Genomic DNA, 15027 nt, shown 5'->3' with positions numbered 1-15027 from the left:
AGTCCTCTAATCCTGGAGATGTTCTTCAGGTGATAGAAGGCCGACTTTGTGACTGTCTTAATGTGGTTTTGAAGGTTCAGGTCAGAGTCCATCACTACTCCCAGGTTTCGGGCCTGATCACTGGTTTTTAGTTGTAATAACTGGAGCTGCGCATTGATTGTAGTTCGCTCCTCTTTAGGTCCAAAGATAATAACTTCAGTTTTGTTTCATAAACAATAAATGTGACAATGTAGCTACAAGTTGTACTTTCAGAATAACAGCATGTGGCATTGGTTTGTAATGGAACCAGCAAATCAGGTTGAGAAGTAAACTGAAATCATGTTACACAACTGAATGAAGAAAACTGATTCTGGTCTTTGACCAGACGAAGTCTGTTTTCTTCTGGCTGAAGTTTTAGCAGCTCAAGCTCAGACGGACTCCAGATTAGAGTTTGTTTACAGGCTGTAAATCAGTTTGAAGTGGAGTCTACAGGTGAGTAAAAGAGCCCTATCAGTAGGGCTCAGGTTTCGTGACATAGTGATATTTTGAAATCTAATTTGCCTGCTTGTCTGTGAAACTGCTTCTGTCTCTCTATCTGCTGCAGGGATGCAGAAGACCTATTGAAAGATAAAGCTCTGGGCAGTTTTGTCATCCGCCTCAGTGATAAAACCATCGGCTACATCCTGTCCTATAAGTGCGGCAAATCGAGTCTGGTAAACTTTGTTTAAATGTTTCTTGCCTGCCTTTCTGATTTACCTAATGTTCTCTTCCTCAGAGGTCATGACAGGTGCCGCCATTTTGTCATTTCCCAAGATCAAGATGGACAGTTTGTTATAGGCGGAGACAGTCAGCTGTTCAGCAGTCTGACCGAGCTTATAGAGCACTACAAGGTCAGCCCCATCCAGCCTTTTGGAGAGTTCCTGACCTCCACCTACTGTGAGGTGAGATGTCAACATTACTTTTCTAACATGTTACAACTTCAGAATAAAATTAAAGGCCTAACATTCCTTGGTAGGATCAATATCGCTTGCTGGCTTTCATGCCAGAGTTTTAGACAACGATTATTTTAAATTAGTTACAGCTATTTTGGTCTATCTTGCATGATAGTTAATTGAATAACTGAACAATTTAAAAGAACTATGACTTCAGAAATGTTTTTGGTTTAATGAAAAATAGAATTTTGGAAAAAACGGATGAAAATTAGAAAGTATTTATTGCTGTTGGAGAACAGCTGGATGATGTTCAAAGAAGCATCTTTGCAGAAAACATGGGAAGGTCACCTTGAGTTGTGCGATTGTGTCGGGCTTCAACTTCCATTAGATAATCACACAATCTTTCAGGATGGTTGGTCTCTGAGTCTCTTTCTGAAGTCTTTATACTATAATTCCTTGTCTAATAAAAATCATGGGATTTTTATTTATTTACTTTTTCAAAACGGGGAAATTTCAGTGACCTAATCCCAATGCTGTGATCAAGGTAAATATTTACTCTGAAAGGCTGTAATTGGTGCATCAGTGGTGAAATTTGACTGTTTCCGTCCTCATTTCCATGTCTGCCCCGTTTTCCTTGTTGAAAGTGGATTGAGAGCCATAAATAAACAATAACACTGCTTGTTATTTTTAGGAAGACACCGAGTTGTACGATGTGGTGAATGCCAAGAAGAACTCTGGGGTCAGTGTACAAGCTCTGCGGACAATGTGGGACCAGAAAAAAGATGATCATATTGATTCTGGCAAAAACCAAAGGATTCAGCAGCATCACAACAAACCTCTTCCAGCACAGAATCCTGCACTGCCACCTAAATTCAGAAACAGGAAGCTGACAGGAACCGTGTCAGTAGATACAGCGCCTCTTTCACAGGTAAAATGAAAAAGGAGCCTGACAAAAACACCCCAATATAGGAACAACTCTAAACTCTTTTACACAATAAAAGGCCATATCACATGCTGCTTTCATGTCAGAGTTTTAAACTACCATCTCTTATGTTGAAAAATGATGGAAGCCGTCTTGGTCAAATCTTGTGAGTAAAGTTATGCGTTATCTCAAGCAATATTAGGAGTTCTTGCGCCATTTGTTATTGCTTAGAGAATGGGTTGGGGAAGAATTACCACACCAAATTTTAGCTCCGTACCTATAAAGGTGACAGAGTGTCAGGCTCGGTGGAGACGGAGACAAACCCAGAGTGGAGACTCATTCTCAAAACAAAAACTAATTTATTCAATAAAGAAAATAAACAAAAACAAACAGCTGACGTGGCAGCAACTAAACTTAACAAAAATTCAAGGCAAGGCAAGGCAAGGCAAGGCAAGGCAAGGCAAGGCAAGGCAAGGCAAGGCAAGGCAAGGCAAGGCAAGGCAAGGCGGAAACAAAACACAGTGACAGCAAGCAACAAACAATGAACCAACAGATTGTGAGAGAAGTGACCGGGTTTTTGAATACTGAGGGTGACGACGTAAGTGGAAACAGGTGAGTGGGGAATAATTACAGACAGGTGGAGATGGGCGTGGCAAGGAGGGCAAAAGAGTGACAGAGGAGGAGTGAATACCGAACACAAAAAAGGAAAAACAAAACTGAAACACTAACTAAAAACCGCAACAAAACAATAAGGAAAACTGACTAATTTTCACAATGCTTCTTATTAATCTATGAAAGCCTTGTTGTAACTCACAAAATAGACAAATGTGTGTTAAACTCACCAGCACAGGCAGCAGGTCTGACCCTTTTTGAGCTAACAGCAGAATAAAGCAGCTTCCTTCCTTTAACTTGAAGCCAGAGTCTCTCTTAAACATGTCGGCTAGGAGTTAATTTCATTGTCTTTAGTTCTACCTCTTTCTTGCACTTTACCAATCAAACATTATACACAACTAAGTCGTCCATCTTGTTCCTAACCTTCACCAACCAAGTAAGCAGATGTAAGAGTTTCTGTTTCTCTTTCTAAAATGTTGTTCAGCTAATATTGTTGTGGATGTACATCCAGTGGTTACTTTTTGAAAGTTTTATTAAAATGAGTCCACAGTTTTTATTATAGATGCAGCTGATATTTTGCTAACAGATACAGACAGACAAATTAACATGCAGGCACAAGCTGTTAGATAATATCCCTCCTTTTATGGCAGCAGGCTTTAAAAACAAATATAATTTAAAAATAATAGAAACAGAAATTTCTCACTTCCAAAAATAATAATAGAAACATTTATACAACATATATATATGAATAAAATGTAAATTGTTTAGTTTGTCTTCAGACTTTTGCATTTATTTTATTTTATTTATGTTCCTCTCTGAGTACTACCAGTGGACTCTGTAATCCATTCTGTGTGTTCTAGGTTCCGCCTTCTTTACCAAAAAGAGGAATGCCTTTGGGGTTCTCCCAGAGTGGATCTTTGCCTGACACAACAACACATCCAAGTGAAAGCCAGACCAAGTCCAACCAACCGCAAAGACCCCAGATAGGCACGAATGCAGCACTAGCATCTAACAATCACTCGTTTTACCCCACAGACACTAAAAATGCTGATCTAGCAGATGATTTGAATCAGGAGGAGAACAGGAGCCAGTCTCTACCTTACCTGGGCAACAACAATGAAAGGTTCGGTAACCTCTCCTTCACACTATCCTCTTCACCAAGCAAGGTTACCTGCCAGACCTACTCCCTCCATGCTCCTTCTGAAGGCCTGAGAAGCTCCAAATCAGAGCAGCCAAGCAACAACCAAGAAGAGCTGAGGTCCAACCCACTGTACCAGTCCTCCTTGGCACCCGGGGGAAGTCCGGGACAGCAGGGAGAGGGGATGTACTCTGAAGTTCCTCCGGGGTCAATAAGACTGAATGACGACACTTATGAGCAGATTCCTGGAGAGGCCACTGCTGTCCAAGGCAACACTTATGAGTCTTTGGAGGATATGAAAACCAAGAAGCCCAAAAGCACCTGGGGGAAAAGTGTAAGAATAAACAAAATGACATGTGTTTCTAAAGCCAGCATCTCACCAGGCTGACTGTAGTGACTAGTTGGTGACTCAAAATTGTGAGAAAATAGTTTACTTTTTACTTACAGTCTCACTAAATTTTGTGTTTGCGACCGCTGAGCTGTAAAAGCTTGTTCTGCACAGTCAACTTTTGAAAATCATCTTTTTTTTCAAGTGCTTAGCTTGAAAAACTGTATTCTAGGCTGTGTGCACACAGCAAAAAACTAAACAAAACAAACAAAAAACTAAACAAAGAAGGAAGAGAGACTAAAAAAAAATGTATGTAAAACAGAGAAAAAAGAAGTTAACACTTAAATATGTGTAATTATAAAAGGTGACAAGTCATTCTGTTAGTTAAGGAGGAAAATGCCTTTTCTTGTAGTCTGCCTTACTATTATCATCTTAAAATAGTGAGAAAATAATTTACTGTAAATATGTTAAACAGGCGTTTTAGTTAGTTGGGATGTGCGCACCTTCGGGGCCATACCTTTGATTCAGATTCAGAAAATCTAATAGTGGGCTCCAGGTATTTTTAAAAAGTGATAAATTGTTTTTATGAATTAACGTGATTTTCTCAACTGGTATATATATTCTAAGAGAAATTTACAACAGCATATTAGTGCCACTGTAGATAGAAAAAAAGAAAAAAGGAGTAAATTTCTTTAAAAAAAACTTAAAGCAAATTTTTGACTTTTCAAACTCAAGTTATTTCAAGATTAATTTCGGAATTTGAGGTTTTCTTGCGTAAATTTACTCCTTTATTTTTTCCATTTACAATGGCACTAATATGCCGTTGTAGAAGCTTAATCTATTGATGGATACCTAAAGATTGTTTTGTTTTCCAGTTTAAAAGAAATGTTTTTTTGGCATTAGCTACAGAGATAAAAAGTGGTTTTAATAAACTATTAGGAAGATTGTCTACCTTTATGGAGTAGCTGAGTAAACAAAGTGGAGATGTAGGGGTTCAACAGCTCAGAATGGTTGAAAGTTTTTCATTTACATTTGAGCAGAACTGGTGTGCAGGCCCATGTTGCATGAAAGTAATCAGCTGTGTTACTCATGGTGCATCGTGAACAAACGTTTGTGTCTGCTAATCCTATTTTGAACATTTTTCTTTCGGTGAAGGCCTAACATTATCAGGTTTGTATGAAGATTTGGACCCAAATCAAAGCCTTCAATTTTCTCAAAAAACGACAGTGCGCCTTATAATCCGGAGGGCCTTATATATGTAAGAAGTCGTAACTTTTTAGTACGACTTTGGTAAACTACAAAGCTGCACCACTTGCAGCATTAAGGCTCAGTTATAGTCGCTCTTTGAAGTGCCATGCAGAGCTTCGTGCACGGCGCATGGACATGAGCGAGCGCTGTAGGTGTTTATACTTGATGCTAACATCGGTGCAGTATTCTTCCGTGAGTTTTGAACCGTTTGATTGTCTTTGTGATCTCTCATAGAGATATCATATAAATACTGATACAGGCGAACCAGCTCCGCTAGAGCACCAAAATCGTGCTTATGGAGTTTCCTGCTAACGATCTTCCTCGAGACACCTGCTGATGAACTTACCCGAGAGCCACTTACCTGTTCCGATCCGCTTTAACGCCTGTCTGCCTCCAACCACCTGCTGGGTCCGTCAAACCTCTCCCCTGCTTCATTATTGTCTCTACCCGCTACTATTGTCACCGACCAGGTCAAACTACCCATTTTCACCCTAGTGGACTCAGGATCTGAATAAAATCTCATCTCCAGAAAAACTTGGGATCCCCACCAGTCAACTTGACTCTCCTCGTGCTGTTGCTGACATTCCTGGACAATCATTAACCCAAATCAAACTCAAAGTTTCCAATCTTCACATAATCGTATCAGGCAATCATCATGAGATGGGTGAGTTTCTGGTCTTTGACCCTTCTGTACCACAATTAATTTTCGGTTTTCCGTGGTTCCTGGAGCCTAAAACTGTTGTCTCTGGTACCGCCCTCACCTGCTGCCGCGACTTCCGCATCCGCTGCCACAATGGCACCACAGCCTCCCTCTGCTGCCACCCACTTCCAGGAGGTGCAGTCTTCCATGCCGGAACATTTTTCTGGGGAGATCGGCAAGTTTGTCAGTTTCCTTTTACAATGCTCTTTGCTTTTTTACCGATCACCTCAGTCGTTTTTTGATGACTCTTCAAAGATCTCGTATATCATTGGATTATTAAGAGATAAGGCTTCAAGATGGGCGGAGGCCCAGTATCACTTTCGTGCTATCAGTCAGACACCATTCAATCGTTTTATAGAAGATTTCGAACAAACCTTTGGATATAAACTTAATGAATCTGAGGTCACCAAGAAATTTGGGGGGTTAAAGCAGGGGCAGCGATCGGTGGCTCAGTTCGCCATCGATTTTCGGACATTGGCTGCTTCTTCCGGGTGGAATGCTCAAGCACTAAAAGGGGCTTTCAGTAATGTGTTGCAGGAACCTCTCAAGGACCAGCTAGCCGGGAGGGACGAACCACGGTCCCTGGAGGACCTGATCGACCTTGCCATCCGCCTCGACAACCAGCTGCGGGAAAGGCAATGCAAAAAAAACTGTAAGCCTTACGCAACTTACCTTTTCACTACTCCTCCTGTTTCCAGTGACCGGCGAACGGAACCAAATTCTACCGGACCGGAGCCCGAAGCCATGCAACTAGGACGAGCTAGACTGAGCCCTGAAGAAAAACAAAGACGTTATAAGGCCAGAGAGTGTTTCTACTGCAGCGACAAGAGGCACTTCCGAGCGAAATGCCTGTTTTTGGTAAAAGAACAAGCTCACTAGGAAAGCGAGGAGTTCTAGTGAGCAGTCCAACACAACCCCTTGGGCCCCATTTTTTCCTTCACACCACCCTTATGAATTAACATTCTAAGATCACCGTCCACAATTTGGTGGACTCAGGAGCCGAACAGATTCTCATCTCTTAATACCTGGTTCGCGAGTTACATCTCCCCCTGCAGGAAATAACCTCGCCACTGCCGGTCATGGACATCTCCAGCCAGGTTATTACCCACATCAAACATCGTGTTTGTAGGGATCTGGAGTTAGCCCCGTCTTGGGGTGGCTCCTTTAACTTTTTGCTTCACAGGTGATCCAGATTGTGTTGATGAGAACTGCCAGTACTTAAGCCTCCAGCTGAGACCAGACCATCGCTGGAGCATCGAACCTCCTGGGTTAGATTCTCAGCCATAGTTTCTAACCTCAGTATTGATGCTCTGTTTACTAAGTTCTCTTTGCGCCTCGATCTTAGGTTCTTTGCCACGTTACGGATCTTCATACCTCACGGAAACTTACCTTGGACATCTGGATACTCACCTGGACAGGACTACTGGCTTCTCGTCTCCTGGATCACCGAGAACACCTCTTTCATCTCCTCCACGCTGCTGGACACCTCCTGGATCTGTAAGAGCAAAAACACTAATTCAACCACCCAACAGTACTCAACTGACTGTAGGATTGGTACCCGAGACTCACCCTGTTCCTCTTGCCTTTCAGACCATTCCCGGACCTGATTCACTGTAGATAACTTGTCACCTGTAAATGAATTCACTTACCTTTAGCTTTGTCTCTGTGTCTGGTTTTGGTCTTGCTCCTGGACAAATTACTCCTGCGATCATGTCAGTGTTGATAATTTACAGTTCATAGCTACCAGTAACCATCACGAATCAGTGAGTTCCTGGTTTTCTCCTCACCCACTTCCCAGATGATTTTAGGCTATCCATGGTTACATAAGCATAATCCTGTGATAAACTGGTCTGAAAAGAGAATAGAGTCCTGGAGCGACATTTGCCTGCAAAATTGCCTCCAGTCAGCCAGGCCCGTTCTCCATGCAGAACGAGAGGCCCCTGACGAAATAGAACTCTCCAAAGTACCGCCCGAGTATCACGACCTGGCTCCTGTGTTCAGTAAAGTCAAGGGCCTCTCACTACCGCCCTACAGACCGTACGATTGTGTAATAGAGCTCCTACCTGGAGCCCCTCTTCCATCTAGTCATCTGTTTAACCTCTCCGGCCCTGAGAGAGAGGCCATGAAAACTTATATCGAGGAGTCTTTGTCCAACAATTACTTTCAGCCGCCATCGTCACCAAACTGGATCTCTGCATTGCATAGCATCTTGTGAGAATAAAAGAGGGAGATGAATGGAAGACGGCTTTTAAGACTCCCCTTGGACATTTTGAGTACCTAGTGATGCCTTTCGGACTTACCAACACCCCTGCAGTGTTTCAATCCCTCATAAATGATATTCTACAAGATTTCCTGAATGTTTTTGTTTTTGTATATTTAGACGACATTCTGATCTATTCTCAGGACCCCATCCAGCACTGGCGGCATGTTTGAGCAGTCCTTCAAAAGGCGTCACTTAAACCAACTCTTCGTGAAGGCCGAAAAATGTGAGTTTAACGTCTCCTCAGTAACCTTCTTGGGGTTTATCTTTGAGCAGGGCTACTATGAAACCATGGCCCATCCCCTCCGACCGACGCCAACTACAGAGGTTTTTGGGTTTTGCCAACTTTTACCGGCGCTTTATAAAAGACTACAGCTGGGTGGCTGCTCCACTCACCCAACTCACATCCATTAAGCGGCCTTTTGAATGGAGCCCTGAAGCCCAAGTTGCCTTCAGCGAAATAAAGTCACATTTCGTTTCTGCACCCATCCTCCACCACCCCAACCCGAAACTCCAGTTCATCGTGGAAGTGGATGCCTCAGATTCAGGGGTCGGTGCCATTCCCTCTCAATTGAAGTGAAGTGAAGTGAGATTTATTTATATAGCACTTTTCAGCAACAAGGCGATCCAAAGTGCTTAAAGGTCGCCATCGGACGGCAAGGTCCATCCATGTGCCTACTTCTCTCGTTGTCTTTCTCCAGCTGAACGCAACTACGACGTAGGAAACCGGAAGCTTCTAGCCATCAAGTTGGCCCTGGAGGAGTGGCGGCACTGGCCGGAGGGCGCTGAGATTCCCTTCCTACTATGGACCGACCACAAGAACCTGGCCTACCTGCAGACCGCCAAAAGGCTTAATCCCTGCCAGGCCAGGTGGTCACTATTCTTCGGTCGATTCAACTTCTCCATAACCTACAGACCTGGTTCCAAGAACATCAAGCCTGACGCCCTGTCCAGACTCTGGTCCAATTCGGAACATCGGAACCAAGAGGAACCCATCATTCCACCCACCTTGTTTCTCAACTCTCTCACCTGGGCCATCGAGAGAGAGATCACCGAAGCTCAGCAGACAGATCCAGATCCCGGAGGAGGACCTAGGGGTAGAATGTACATTCCTGAAGCAGTCCGAGCCAGAGTTCTTGACTGGTTACATTCCAGTCAATTTTCCTGTCATGCTGGCATTAACCGTATATTGAGTCTCACCAACAGATATTTTTGGTGGCCTACCCTGTCTGCTGATGTTAAGGAGTTTGTGGCAGTCTGTGCTACGTGTGCCCGATTCAAGAGCAGTAATCGCCCCCCTGCAGGCCTCCTTCAGCCAATATCAATTCCTAGTCCATGGTCTCACATAGCCTTGGATTTTGTTACTGGCCTACCTCCATCTCAGGGAAACACTGTCATCCTCACCATACTGGACCGATTCTCCAAGGCGGCCCACTTCATCCCTCTACCCAAGCTCCATTCAACCTATGAGACCGCCCAGCTCATGATCCAGCATGTCTTCCGCATTCATGGAATCCCGATGGATGTGGTGTCTGACTGGGGACCTCAGTTCGCCTCCCAGGTCTGGAAGGCCTTCTGTAACGGTCTTGGAGCCAATGTGAGTCTCATGTCCGGGTACCATCCCCAGTCTAATGGTCAAACTAAACGCTGTAACCAAGAGCTGGAGGTCGCCCTTCAATGTCTGGCCGGTGACAACCCATCCTCATGGAGCAAACAACTCACCTGGATAGAGTACGCACACAATACCCACGTCTCGGCTGCCACAGGTATGTCACCCTTCGAAGCATCTCTTGGTTACAATCCCCCACTGTTCCCCAGTTTTGAGTCTAAGATTTCTGTTCCGTCAGTCCAATCTCATTTATGCAGGTGCCGTAGGATTTGGAGACAAACAAAGCGTACACTCATGAGGACCATGGAACAAAACAAAAGGAGTGCCAATCAACACCGTTCAGCCGCCCCCTCATACAAGGTGCGAGACAGGGTTTGGTTATCCACAAAGGACATTCAACTGAAAGACAAATCTCGAAAGTTGGCCCTCGTTTTATTGGCCCTTTCTCTATTGAACGTCTTATTAATCCTACCTCTGTCCGTCTCACACTTCCATCAAGTATGTGAATCCACCCCGCCTTTCATGTATCCCAGTTAAAACCAGTGGTCCAGAGTCCTCTTAGCCCACCTACCATCCTCCCCCTTCCCACCTGGCTAATTGACAACCATCCTGCCTTCAATGTAAACCGCATCCTCGATGTCAGATGAAGAGGCAGGGGTTTCCAGTACCTGGTAGACTGGGAAGGCTATGTACCTGAAGAACGGTCTTGGGTCCCCAGGTCCTTTATACTGGACCCTACTTTAATCTCTGATTTTTACAGAATCCACCCCGAAAGACATCCTAGATCACCAGGAGGTGATCATTAAGGAGGGGGTACTGTAAGGATTTAGAGTTTCTGTTTCCGCCCTGCTGGCTATGCCAGGAACTCTTCCTTCACAGTTGCAACCAGTTACCCATGATGATCTGCATCTGTATTTAAACCCTTGGCTGGTTCCAGATCTTCGCTGGAGCATCGCACCTTATGGGTTAGGATCTCAGCCTAAGACTATTGTTTTGAAAACTCAGGCCAAAGGTCTCCCTTTTTGCCTCAAGGACTTGCTGCTCTGTTGTTTGTACATACCTGGAAATCACAGTGCACTTACCTGTGGACTTACCTGTTATTTGGATTCTGGATCTTCATCCTCCTGGACAATCCTCGGTGGACACGTCCTCACCTCCTCGCCGAACCTGTAAGAAAGAGAACATTACTCACTGTACTTCTGCTACGAACAAGACTCACCTTGCCCCCCGTTGTAATTTGGACTGATCACAAGAACTTCTCCTATTTGCAGAACGCTAAAAGAATTAACCCCAGATAAGCCAGATGGTCCCTGTTTTTTGCACGCTTCAACTTCTCTATCACTGACAGACCCGGTTCAAGAAATGTGAAACCCAACGCCCTCTTCTGACAGTATGCATCCTCTGAAACCTCCAAGACTGAATCCTGCATCATTCTATCCACCTGTTTCCTGGGTTCTCTCACCTGGGACATCGACAACGCCCTTACTGAGGCACAACAAACCGAACCCGACCCAGGTACGGGGCCAGCAGGTGAAAAAATTCATCCCCGAGGCCATTATTGGTAAGGTTCTAGACTGGATTCATAATCACCGCTTTACATGTCATCCCGGCATTGCACGAATGTTAACCTTTACAAGGAGACACTTCTGGTGGCCTACTATGGTCTCTGATGTAAAAGACTTTGTTACAGCCTGTCCCACCTGTGCCAGAAATAAGAACAGTGACCAACCACCTGCAGGACTCCTCCAGCCGTTACCTACACCTGCCCGTCCCTGGTCACACATCGCTCTGGATTTTGTCACTGGTCTACCCCCAATGGAAGGTAATTCAGTTATTCTAACCATTGTCGACAGATTCTCCAAAGCAGCACACACCATCCCTCTGGCCAAACTTCCAGCCGCCTTTGAGACTGCCCAGCTCCTTGTCTCTAACGTTTTTCGTCTTCACGGTATCCCTCTGGATATTGTATCCGACCGAGGACCCCAGTTCATGTCACAAGTCTGGAAAGCATTCTGCAACGCCCTGGGGGCTAAGGTTAGTCTCTCCTCAGGGCACCATCCGCAATCTAACGGTCAGACAGAGAGATGCAACCAGGAGCTGGAGTTGACTCTCAGGTGCGTTACCAACAACAACCCCACTTCCTGGTGTAAACACTTACCATGGGTGGGGTATGCCCACAATAGCCATACCTCAACAGCCACAGGATTTTCTCCTTTCGAGGCTTCACTCGGTTATACCCTCCTCTCTTTCCCAGTCAAGAATCTGAAATTCTGGTTCCATTAGTTCAACTACATCTACATCACTGGCTCTGAAGGCAAACCAGAAGAGCCCTCCTGAGAACCGCCCAACTAAATGAGAGGTTTGCTAATCGCCATCGCTCCACAGCCCCATCCTACCAAGTAGGACAAAAGATATGGTTGTCCACCCATGACATAAACTTAAAAGACACACCTAGAAAACTTGCACCTAGATTCATTGGGCCGTTCACTGTGGAACGCATAATTAATCCTTCTGCTATCAGACTTCCTCATCCATGAAGATCCACCCCACTTTTCATGTTTCACAAGTAAAACCTGTTTTGGAAAGTCCTTTGTGCCCACCTACCAGCCTCCCCCCACCCGCCCGGCTCGTGGATAACCTTCCCACCTTCACTGTAAGACGTATCCTGAATGTCCGGCGCCATGGCCGTGGATTTCAGTACCTGGTGGACTGGGAGGGGTACGGCCCAGAAGAAAGATCATGGAATCCCTTTATCCTTCATCTTAGATCCCTCTCTGCTGATCTCAACATTTTACAAGGAACGCCCAGATAAGTGTCCTAGATTGCCTGGAGGCAATGCTTGAGGAGGGGGTACTGTGGTATTCTGCCATGCTGCTTCCTGTTTACTCCCTCCTGTTCCCTGATTGGTTGGCAGCCTAATCATCCACAGCTGCAGTGGATCAAGATCATTTACTCTCGGGGATTTTAAGGCAGAGTGGAGGATCAGATCGACGCTGAAGCATTGCTTACCTCTGGTAACGAATCTCGGCCACTAGTGAGTTTTTGTGTACCCGAATCTGGTTAACCTGTTTGTTTCCTGTGCATGTTCAGAGTTCCTGCCTATGGAGCTTCCTGCTAACGATCTTCCTCGAGACACCTGCTGATGAACTTACCCGAGAGCCACTTACCTGTTCCGATCCGCTTCAATGCCTGTCTGCCTCCGACCAATCCAGGAATCCACCTACCTGAGCTCCATTCACCGGAGATTACCTACCAGTGGAACCCAGACCTTTTCCTCTGAGTCCAGTCCTCACTAATCCGTAAGACCCACTCCCTGTCTACATTCTGTCTGCAACCTTCCCACCAGCAAACAATATACTCACCTTTGATTCTCCTTTGCAGATCTGGACCCACTCCCCTCCCCTCACTGTTAAATAAAATCACTTACCTTATTCTCCATCTCCTGAGTCTGTCTGTTGCGGAGTTGCTTGCCTTTGACTATTTTGTAAACCTGATAGTACCATTCATTGACAGTGTGTCTTATAATCCAGTGTGCCCTATAGTGCGGAAAATACGGCTATTAAGTAAAACAAAAGGCTGACTTATGGAAAGAGAATTTTGCCATAAATCGAGAGCGCACATATTTGATTTGCAAGCAGGATTTCATCTCTTGCTTTCAAAACTTTTAACACTTGCACTCAAAACTTCTGCTCTCTTTCAAACATTCTCTTTTCTCTCTCAAATCTTTGTGTTCACGCTCAGATTTTTTCTGCTCTCTCGCAGATCTGAGCACCGTCACCTAGCAATCGTTCCAGCCAATAGAATGACAGGGTTCCTCTGGGTGGGGGAGGACTCCTCTGGGGTGACTCACAGCAATTTTTATTTTAAAGCTGAGATGAAAATCTGATGCTAATAGACTTTTTCTTACAGATTTTAAAGTACATGAAATACCAAATCAAGAGATGTAGAACTTCAAACCCAAAGTTATCCTCATATTTCAGCATCCACCCTGATGGTCCACAGAGTGGTGGACCCAAACACAAAGCAGAACTGTAGCATCCTATATCTAGTACAGACTGTTCCACAAACTATGAATCTAAATGTTTTAATATTAAAGTAAGTAGTTGGGCATAAGTCTGATCATTAGATGAACTCAATATGATACTTGGTACATATAGTATCTGCATCACCAGCCATTAAGGGCATACATACTCCACCTTAGCCGAGGTGCTTACCAATGTGACACTAATTAGCCAATCAGATACCTTTAATTAAAGCACAGCTCAGCATATTTAACAATAACTTAGATTGACAATACGCAATTCAGTTTGAGTTAGCTTTATTTTAAAATAAGGAGGTCTCCCTGTATCTTTAAAATATCTGGTTGGAGGTTAAACTGTGTCCTACTGACTGATACATTTTCTACAATAAGTTTTGACTGAAATCGAAGTGACCACACAGAAGACTGAGAATCAGCTGCTGTTGTCCTTTAGACAATTAGATGTTAAAAATAACATTTTAATAATATTTTAATTGCTCTATAAAACATTTATTTGTATGAAGACAAAATGTTCATATGCAGCTTTAATCAGTTGGCTTGATCTGGGATAGAAAAACTAAGCAGCCTAGAAACAAACCACAGCTTCACTGAAACTTAGCTTTGAGTCAGTTTGTAGCTCCTGATGGGACAGGACCAGATTATAAACCAGCAACAGCTGCAATCACCCAACAGAAACCTAAACACAGATTCTTTTCTTTCATTAAATAGATGGAGGTCACTGTTCTGTGTGAACGCAGTAATACTCAGCAGCAGTTCAATCACAAAGCTACACTGATGCTAGCAAGCTGTATTGTTTATGCTAATAGCTTTATATCATTTTACAGTAAACTACTGAACACTCTGCTGCTAAATAAACACTTCTGAAAATGGGATTCTGGTATAGATTTATCTTGATTCTAGAGAACAGCTAAACTCATCTTGAATCAGTCATGCTATGGCTAATTAGCATCAGCTAGGCAGCAGCACCCCGACCCTGCAAGGATAAGTGGTTTAGACAATGGATAGATGGAATATAACTTATTGACTTATAACTGCTGTTGGATTTAACCCCATCCATCCATCCATCCATCCATCCATCCATCCATCCATCCATCCATCTTCTTCCTCTTATCCGGGGTCGGGTTGCGGGGGTAGCAGCCTAAGCAGGTAGACCCAGACTTCCCTCTCCCCAGCCACTTGGGCCAGCTCCTCCGGGGGAATCCCAAGGCGTTCCCAGGCCAGCCGAGAAACATAGTCCCTCCAGCGTGTCCTGGGTCTTCC

At 44.3% G+C, this 15027-nt stretch overlaps 1 protein-coding gene across 1 annotated transcript in view; it reads left to right on the top strand.

Moving 5' to 3' along the window:
- si:ch211-112g6.4 (SH2 domain-containing protein 7) overlaps nucleotides 1-15027 on the top strand; it is a 25262-nt gene that overhangs the window by 2537 nt on the left and 7698 nt on the right. The window contains exons 2-5 of the mRNA XM_025002133.2: nucleotides 584-673; nucleotides 755-920; nucleotides 1603-1839; nucleotides 3306-3917. Of these exons, the coding sequence (XP_024857901.2) occupies nucleotides 584-673; nucleotides 755-920; nucleotides 1603-1839; nucleotides 3306-3917 (1105 nt within the window). The remainder of the gene's footprint in view (nucleotides 1-583; nucleotides 674-754; nucleotides 921-1602; nucleotides 1840-3305; nucleotides 3918-15027) is intronic.

This window comes from Kryptolebias marmoratus, linkage group LG15, assembly GCF_001649575.2.
Source record: "Kryptolebias marmoratus isolate JLee-2015 linkage group LG15, ASM164957v2, whole genome shotgun sequence".
Lineage (NCBI taxonomy): Eukaryota > Metazoa > Chordata > Actinopteri > Cyprinodontiformes > Rivulidae > Kryptolebias > Kryptolebias marmoratus.
The sequence above is the reverse complement of the archived record's forward strand: the minus strand, read 5'-3'. Positions and strand labels throughout refer to the sequence as shown.